Below are 10,146 nucleotides of genomic sequence, written 5' to 3'. Positions count from 1 at the left end.
CACACTCCCTCAAAGTCTTTATTCAACTTTGACTAAAAGAAAAGAAACCCCAAAATCTCTAAAATTACTATGTGAGATGAGCTCTCCTTGCTATGGAACACCCTGTTGTTGCGCTCTCTCCAGATTGTTCGCTTATATTAAGAGTAGTTATAGGAGATTCGAAGGATAGAACCCTTCTTGAGGCAAAGTTGCATGAGTTAAGCAGGGAAAGTGGAGTAGGTGTTGAGGAGTTGGGTCTAGCTGTTTCAGATAGTCAGGAAATTCAAACTTTCAGGGATGGTCAATCGAATGAGGTTGTTGTGGTGGCTCCTATGGAATCAGTGAAGAGGCTTTCTAGGCCAAGATTGGCCAATGAAGTGGAATAATTGTATAGGTGGTTTGTGGTTTAGGTCTGGGTTTTTATTTAGGTTTCTATGTCGATCAAGATTTTGTCTTGGAATGTGAGAGGTTTGGGGGATAGAATGAAAAGGGCGGCAGTGAAAGCGTTCATCAAATCAAAAAGGCATATCTTAGTCACTTTTCAAGAGTCGAAGCTTTCGGTTTGTGAGGGCAAGGTGATTAAGGATCTTTGGAGGGGGAATATTGGTTGGGTTGCTCTTCCAGCTCTTGGGAGTGCATGTGGCATTATTTTGATGTGGAATAAGGACTTGATTCAAGTGATCGACAACTTAGTTGGGGCTTTTTCCATTTATATCCTCTGTAAGTACGTGAATGATGATTTTCAATGGGATTTCTCAGGGGTTTATGGTCCCACAATTAGTAGGGAGAGACAACAATTTTGGAAAGAATTAGAGGATATCGTGGGTTATTGGGATAAGCCTCGGGTTTTGGGTGGGGACTTCAATGTCATCAAATTCACCAATGAGAAGAATGGGGGGCAGAGAATCACAAAGGGGATGAGGGACTTCAATGCTTTTGTAAATAGATTTGCCTTAATGGATTTACCCTTACTCGGTAAAAGGTTTACTTGGTCCAATAATCAAGTTGACCCTAGGATGTCCAGATTAGATAGATTTTTGGTGAATGGGGATTGGGAGGAGAAGTTTCAAAATGTGGTACACACGGCAGCCCCCAGTTTAGTTTCAAATCACACTCCTATCGTTATTGAGGCCGGACAATGTCAAACTAGTCCGATCCCTTTCCGTTTTGAGAACATGTGGCTTATTCACCCAAATTTTGCAAATCTTGTCAAAGATTGGTGGAGTGAGTGTCCAACGGTGGGGTACCCAGGTGTGGTTTTCAAAAACAAGCTCAAATATCTAAAAGAGAAATTGAAAGGGTGGAACAAGATGGAAGTGGGGAGGGTAGAATTGAGAAAGGGGGAGCTCCTCAAGGAAATTGATGTCCTAGATTCTAAGGAGGAAGTGGGGGAGCTACAAATAGATGAAAGAGTGAAAAGAACTGAGCTTAAGTTAGAATTCCAAAGAGTGACTTTGATGGAAGAGATAAGTTGACGACAAAAATCTAGGATCAAGTGGCTTAAAGAGGGTGATAATAACACTAAGTTTTTTCATAAGGTGGCCAATTATCATAGAAAAAATAATCAAATTGCCAACTTGACGATCAATGGGAGTATAGTGGAAGGGGAAGAGGATATTAGAGAGGGTATAGTGGATTATTACAAAGAGCTTTATAGGGAAAGAGAGGATAGGAGACCTTGTCCTGACAATCTCGACTTCAATATGTTAACTCATGAAGAAAAGGTGTGGTTGGAAAGGTAGATTGGGGAAGATGAATTGAGATTAGTTGTTGCTTCCATGGGTGGGAACAAAACACCGGGGCCAGATGGTTTTACAATGGAATTCTTCAAACATTGTTGGAAAATTATAGCCGAAGATTTCATGAAGGTGGTTTGGGAGTTATAGGAAAAAGATTGTTTGGATTATACCCTTAATAGTACCTTTGTGGTTTTGATTCCCAAAAAAGTGAAGGCGGTTGACTTGAGTGATTTCAAGCCTATAAGTTTAGTGGGATCGGTGTACAAGATAATCTCCAAGGTGTTGGCAAACAGATTGAAAGAAGTTTTGAAGAAATTAATTGGCCTTAAACAAGGTGCATTCCTTAGGGGAAGACAAATCCTGGATGGTGTGTTAATGGCTAATGAATGTCTAGATTCTAGGATTAAAGATAAGAAGGTGGGGCTAATAAGAAAAATCGATATGCAAAAAGCTTATGATCATGTGAGTTGAGATTTTTTGGAGTATATGTTGGGTGGAATAGGTTTTGGTTCTAAGTGGATTGGGTGGGTTATGAAGTGTGTAACTTCGATTTTTTTTTCTATCTTAGTCAATGGTCGTCTGGCAGGGTATTTTAGGAGTTTCAGGGGATTGAGACAGGGCGATCCATTATCCCCATTTTTATTTCTTATAGTGACAAAGGCCTTGGGAAAACTGTTCAAGAGGGGGGTTGAGATAGGGAGGTTATCTGGCTTTAGAGTGAACATTGAGGGCCCATTGATTTAGCACTTACAATTCGTAAATAACACCACAGTGTTCTTAGATCCTTCTAGAAAACAAGTGAGAGCTCTTCGGATTTTATTATCTTGTTTTGAAGTAATTTTAGGTTTACATGTCAATCTACAGAAAAACAAATTGTTTGGGGTTGGTGAGGTGCCGAACCTTCTAGTTTTAGCAGCTACTTTGGGGTGTAGTAGTGATACATTCCCTTCTTCCTATTTAGGTTTACCTTTAGGGGCGTCGTATTGTAGTAAAAACATTTGGGAGGGAGTTATCGAGAAAATGGAAAAGAAATTGAGTACTTGGAAGACAAAATATCTCTCCAAAGGGGGTAAGGTTATGTTGATTAAAGTACTCTAACGAGTATGCCAATTTACTTCTTATCCCTATTTTCGTTGCCTAAATCGGTGAAAGTTAAGATTGAAAAACTCATGAAGAATTTTCTGTGAAATGATAATAATGGTGGTAGAAAGTATCATTTGATGAATTGGAAGATGGTGTGCACTCCAAAGAAGAATGGAGGCTTGGGGATTAGAGGGCTAAGACTAACTAATAAAGTTCTCCTAGGCAAGTGGCTTTGGAGATTCGGGGAAGAAAGAGACAACTTGTGGATGAGGGTGGTTCAGACTAAATATGGAGAGAAGAGGTTTGGTTGGTATAGTGATGAGGCTAGAGGAACTTACGGGTGTTGTGTGTGGAGAGGTATATTGAAGAGTGTTGATAAGTTTGATAAGGAGATTAGATTCAAGGTTGGGTTGGGGGACAAGGTTAGATTTTAGGAGGATCTTTGGTGCGGAACTTCGTCTCTGTCTACTCAATTCCCATCCTTGTATGCTTGTTCTTTGAAAAAAAAATAACTCAGTAAGACAGTGTCTGATTTGGGACGAAAACACGGATTCTTGGGATCTGGGATTTATGAGGAATTTTAATGATTGGGAATTGACGGAGGTTACATCTCTTCTAGATCTCCTTAATTCGATCCAATTCAGAGAGAACGAGCAGGACAGAAGGGAATGGTTCAAGGCTAAGGATAAGAAGTTCTCTGTCAAGTCTTTCTATTATTGCTTGCTTCCGTTGAGTCAGGTTTCTTTCCTCCATCTATCATTTGGTCCGCTCTTGTTCCTTCTAAGGTGTATTTCTTTTTATGGCTTGCCTCTTTGGGTAGAATCATCACCTTAGATAATTTGATCTGTCGGGGGTGGATCACCCCAAATTTTTGCTATCTTTGTTCGAGGGACGGGGAGTCTGTCAACTACATTCTTATTCATTGTTCTTTCTCTCGTGTTATTTGGATGTTCTTTTTATCTCATTTCCAGGTGGATTGGGTTCTTCCTTTATCTTTTTTTGCGCTTTTAGAGAGTTTAAATATCTTCTCTTCTATAAAAATGCATCTTTGGGCTATCCTTCATTTCGCCATTGCTTGGGGTCTTATCATCTGTCTCAAGTATTATTCCAAATTCTTCCGCCATACTCAAGACTTGGCTTACTAACCATTTGACTGTTTCCATCTCTGTTTGCACTAACAATTTCTCCACCTGAATCAAGTTTGGATCTTCTAAATCTCTGTCAGCCCAATGTCCATCGAAATACCCTTCTATCTGATTCAAACCAGCCACCTCATTTGGAATCTGAGTCAAGGGAACCACAGACGAAGAAAGTCGAAAGACATCTATGCTAATCTCCCTCAAATTATCCTCATCTTGAGAGAGCTCACTGTTTTGGGGATAATCGATCAAGGCTAAAGGAGTTTGAGGCCTGTTAACAGAATACCAAGGGAACACAGAAAAACAACAAGAAGCCCAAGCAGAACCCATACAAAAAACCAATAAAGAATTGTTCAAAGGATGGAAGAGAATAAAAGCAAAAGGAAGCGATGAAGAGTTTAAGATACCTTCTCTAGAAAATTCTCCTCGACTATCCTTCCACAAACTCAAAATGCTCGAGTTCCCTGGATCAAGCGACAACCCATGATGATCCCAAAGATTGTTACATAGTCAGTCCGAATTCTTAGAAATTGGTATAAGAGAACCATATGAACGTCTTTCCTTCTTCTTAATCAGCTCCCAAACATCGCCACCTTCCTTAAGCATCTCCTCTGGACCGCCTTCCGAATCTGACAGAGTGTTCAGAATCTTCCAACATTCACTTGAACTATCTCCCTGTGACTGCCCTCTTTTCCCCACTATTTTGCCAATGGATAGAAATCTGTGTAGCATTTTACTAGTAGTTACAGAATCATCAATCACACCCTCTCCTGGAACAATGGACTTTCGTGTCTCAAACCTACATTCTAACAACTCTCTACCCTTCAACCCATGTATTAATGCAGCAGACTTCTTTACTGGATAAGAGTTGTTCTGACTTGTAGGCCATTTCTCCTTGTGCAAAGGGTACCCAACAAGGACTAGATCATTTAGATGTTCTGGAGTAACCACCACTTCTTTATCAGTTTGGGCCTCAATCTCCCCCTTATTACTGTTGGTGTCAATAGCCCAGGCTGTCAAACAAACCTGTTCACCCAGAGAAAATAAAAAGGCTTTACCTGGGTCCATGAAGGATCCCCCCCACATCTCATATTCATAATGGGTAAATTGGTCCATGGGCTCTATTTGACCATAGGGATTTAAATCCAAATCTGCTGAACATGCTTAAGCGCAAACCTCTTTTCTGGGCCCCACTATTAAATCATTAAAATTCAAACACCTGTCTACCACTGTATTCTCACCCTTTGTCCCAACTGCCACATTTCCTCTAATAGCCTGCTCCTTGTTTAACGCATCTGACAGGATTTCTAATCTCATGCAATCTGTCTTATCAAATTCAGCACCTCGAATAGACTTCCAAAAGCATTCTCCCACATCAGAGAGCTCAACCAAATGGTCCACTGCAATTCCTAGGGATCCACACTCATTCTCATCGTGCGGTAAAGTTAATTTGCTTGAATTTAAATTTTCAAAAATCTCTCCCGGAACTACTTTAACCAGGCCTACAATGTTATCCACAGGGCTGTCTTCCCTAACAATCTGCACTTCATGATTTTCATTTAGCTCTAATGGAGCATCAATCAGAGGGCACTTCGACTGGTCCTTTCCAACATCTTCAATTGCAATCGGCGAAACCTCTACACACTTAAACAATTTCTCCGAAGTTCTACTTCTGATGTCCTCCCCATCTCTCGATATGACGCCCATCTCTGTCTCTCGAGCACTTGCTACATTGACTTCTGTATCGTTAACCACTGTGCTAATCCAGATTGCATAATTGAAATCTGTTAAACAAACCTTTAGCCCTCTAGGGATTCTCCATTTCTGCCACCCCACCTTTATCTTCGCCGCATTCATATTATTAAAAGTCTTGGTTTCCTTTGCAACTTCTAACAATCCGCCCATTTGATCTGCTATCTTCTTAAACACTATTTTCTCCCATAGATAAAATGGAAGACCTAAGATCTCCACCCAACAGCCCTTACTGTGCCACTCATTATCTAGTTTGTTTATTTTTGAAAACCACTGATTAATTCCAATAATACTTCCATCTACAACTACTGATCTAAGGACACAAAGCCTCCTACTTTCACTCTCAGATCCCAAACATAAAACTTTCTTGTTGTTATTCCAATCAAGAAACTTGCCCCCCAAGGGTATTCTCAAAGCTTTTTTTACTCTATTCCAGTCCACCGCAATGTTATTTGTTTCACAAACAACCGCCCATCTCCAATCCCCATAAGTCGAAGCATGAAACCCTTTTCTTCCTCCCATAGTAGAAGATTCAGCTGCATACTTGACTTCCTCTGGTCCAAACTTGAATCCTTCATCAATGGGTTTCTTTCTTTGAGCATTGAACCATTGATTATTAACCTTATCAACCCATATATCCTTACCTTTTTTTCCATAGGATGGGTACCAAACTGATTCTGCTTTCCTCCATCCTTGTTGGCATTAACCACTGGAACCATCTTCTCCTCTGGATCTAGGATATTCTTCACATGGAAGCGAAGAATCTGCCATCCTTTTCCTTCAACCCCTTCTGGAATCATCAAAGGTTTCACAAACCCTTTCCATGCAAACACCTGAAGACGAAGAAACCTTCCATAGGTGTTCTCAAACCCCGTTGCCAGCAACACTCTATTATCTAACGAGCATTTGGCCCACAGTGGCTTCCTCCTTGTAGAGGCCTCCTCGAGAGCCTTACAAAACCATGTAGTCTCACCGCAAGATAATTTAATGGATGCAACACCTCTAGAACTTGATTCCTTAATCTCAAACCCTCTATTACCTCTGATCTGAATAGCCTTAACTTCGAAGTTCTTCCTCTCGATCTTGATCGACACCATTTTCTAACCCTTGATTGATTTTTTCTTATTCTTCTTTATAGGAAAACTCCCGCATGCATTAATAAATATAGCAGTGGAATCTCCATGAGTTGAGGGTATGTATTTATACCCAGTGCTATCATGCAAACACATCCGCGCTATTGTACTCTATCCCATAATTGATACACAATGTACTGAAAAAATAATTCAACCCATACATGTAATCACATCACTCAAGTATCTTGTTAGATCATTCAAATCGTCTAGATCATCAAGAGTTTTCCCATCATCTTAACTATTTAATATGTAATAGACGACACAAAAATATTTTAAAATTATTTTCAAAATATAATATAATATATATAATATTTTAAAAATAATTCAAAAAATCATTTGATCACAATCTCATCGGTCGACATCTTTATTTATTCATTCAAATATGAAAATGATTTAAAATGTAGGAAGTCATAGAGATGGTTATCTTGTGGAATCCCATATTGATATCATCATGATATTCTCATGAGATCAACTAGATCCACAAAACGTCTAATATATTGGTCAATGAAGATCTCAAGCTTTTGACTAATCAAATGAGCATAATTAAAGTTCATAGAATTTTATATAATTCTCAAGTCAAAGGATCAATGTGATTACATACAGAAAAATTATCCAGAACATTTAATGAGGTCAAAATTATGTGATCAATCACATATGTAGTGGGAGAAAATGAAGATGATATTCTGCACGATTCTCCAATATGTGCCAACACATATTCACATGCCAATGGGACTATTCAGCCTTGATGGAAAAAACTCGAATTCATAAAAAGGATCCTCATGCATGTGAGAACCATAAAAATTGAGTTTTCCCAAATTCATTTCATAGCCCTGGTCAAAATTCGAGGTTTATAAGGATTTAGTATTTTTGAATTTCCTCCATAGATCTACTATGGTCCAAAATCACTTACAATGTTGCCTCGGGAGAACATCCATATCTAATGTATGAGCACAAAAATACTAACAATAGATTAATAGATGGGAGTGGGCAAGTGCATATATATATATATGGGAAATGTTCAACACCCTAAGCTTTACCCTACACTTTAACAAACGTGTTTTGTCCTAAATGGGTTAGAAGTTTTGGAATGGGCTGATTTTTGGTGAGGATGATCTCTATGATTAGAAGATCATCCTCACCAAAAATCAGCCCATTCAGAAATTTTTAACCCCATGTTTACAAGTTGAAAAATCGTGGACCGTCCATTTTTTGTAAACCATTTTTGATGGGGTTAGAAGTTTTAGAATGAACTGATTTTTGGTGAGGATGATCTCTTCACTATAGAGATCATCCTCACCAAAAATCAGCCCATTCCAAAACTTCTAACCTATGTAGGACAAAACACGTTTGTTAAAGTGTAGGGTAAGGCTTAGGGTGGGGAATGGGACCCTATATATATGTCTATGGATGGGTATGTCATTGGAAATGCAGATAGACTTGACTATGGGTATCGCCAAGTGCATGAGCATGACCATGGGCACAGTCATGGGAAAAAAGATATGAGCACGCCCATAGGCAACGCCTTGGCATGGCCACAAGCAATGTTAATATTTTGTTACGTTTTTATTTAATGGTTATTTGTACACCAATATAGATACACTCCTTAAATGAGGATAACTCTTACATGTTTGTTACAAAGACACTCAATCTCTCGTTTCAAATTAGTGCCAGCCTATTTTATAAGAGTTAGGATCTAGAATGGTGTCCTGTTCCTTTAGCATAGGTACAGTGTCTAGGTGTTTTGGTAGGAGTTTGAGATACATTGGGCTCCTAATTAAGCCATTTTTGCATGGCACACAGCCCAATGTGTTTGTTTCCCAACAAACATGTGCGACGTGGACAATTTTACTTTAATTACGAACGGGACACCATTCTGTATCGTGACTCCTTTGATAAAGACTCGGTGCTTTCGTTTATTGTTCATTGATAAAGTTGTGATTCTCCTCTCCTCTTTAATCTTTGATTCCTACTATAATAGGTGGCACAATTTTAGGATTTTCGGATGCAAAATTATTTTTTCGGAATGAGGAGATATCATGTCACGATGGCGTTAAAGAAATGAATGGGGTCCCTTATGTTCCAGTGGATATCCTGTCCATAGTCTTTTCAGGATTTCAAGCACCTTCTATAAATAAGTTCAGATATGATACGCTAAGAACAGGCACACATATTCTCCTCCGAAATTTTTATCATTCAACTTTCTACAGTCCAAGATTGGTCTAATAACCTAATTAAGAGAAAATATCTTTGAAGAAGAACGTATTCTCCGTACATTAATTTCATTGAGTTTGATGGTCTGGAATATATGGTATGGAAGTTAAGCATACACAAATTATATGTCGGACAATCACATGTACATACAATGGCTTGGTTTTCTTAAATCGATTAGTTCACATCATTGGGGAATGCATTTTGTTCATTTTCTAGAAATGTATGAGAGAAGACTAAGGTTAGGGTCGGGACATGTAATGTAATCAGTTTGAAAACACTAATGTATCTCACATATTCACTCAAACACACCCTATTTACTATCATAATGAGAGAATGCAGAGTAGCTAGAGATATATTGGAACCAAAATTTTCTTCCAAAAATGGCCTAACAATATATTTAAACTTATGAGTTAATTTGTTAAAATTAAAAGAAAAAATCTTTTAACCATCAATATTATAATGAGCTAAGTGTCGACAAAATCACACTTAATATTGGATCAAAGTTGATGCTAATTAAGTTTTTCTTATTCAGAGACAAAACAATTGAGTATACAAAGCATCTTACACTTTTAGTAGTCAACATTGGAAGATCTTCTCTACAGGTATATATAGGAAAATATTTGATATTGTGATACTGAAGTTTATACAAAGTTACAGTGGATTTATGAGCATGGTTTTTAAACTTGGTCCAGTTAGATTTGACTAGGGCGGATTTGAATGAATTGAAAGGGATTACGTGACCTTCGATTATGAATTTGGGATCTAATTTTGTGGAAGTCTAGACTTGTCTTGGATGAGTCAATTATATGTGAAAGATTCATCGCCCACGCTTTTGTGGAAAGAATACCTTTGATTGTACCTGAAAAGCAATAGACTCGAACACACAACCTACAAACTCTCACCGCTTACACGATGTGAAAAAGCCCAAATTTGACGGTCAAAGGCCTTAAATTTCATAAAATTCAACGGACCAAGGAGTTGAATTGAAGTCGATTTTTTTATTGTCAATTTTTTTTTTTTTTCTGATAGGCCGAAACGTTGAATTAATGAAGGATGGGAGAAATTCGACCGCTTTAACCCATCGAATCTGTGGGAACATCAAGCATTTTG

At 38.4% G+C, this 10,146-nt stretch overlaps 1 protein-coding gene across 1 annotated transcript; it reads left to right on the top strand.

Moving 5' to 3' along the window:
* Positions 1 to 413: 413 nt before the first annotated feature.
* Positions 414 to 1,454, top strand: LOC147383045 (uncharacterized). Its single transcript, XM_086427268.1, has one exon. It carries the CDS (start codon positions 414 to 416, stop codon positions 1,452 to 1,454), a length of 1,041 nt encoding a protein of 346 aa, XP_086283394.1.
* The last annotated feature ends 8,692 nt before the right edge of the window (positions 1,455 to 10,146 follow it).

This window comes from Akebia trifoliata, chromosome 16 (genome assembly GCF_017979445.1).
Source record: "Akebia trifoliata isolate Shusen 1 chromosome 16, ASM1797944v1, whole genome shotgun sequence".
Taxonomy (NCBI): Eukaryota; Viridiplantae; Streptophyta; class Magnoliopsida; order Ranunculales; family Lardizabalaceae; genus Akebia; species Akebia trifoliata.
The sequence above is the reverse complement of the archived record's forward strand: the minus strand, read 5'-3'. Positions and strand labels throughout refer to the sequence as shown.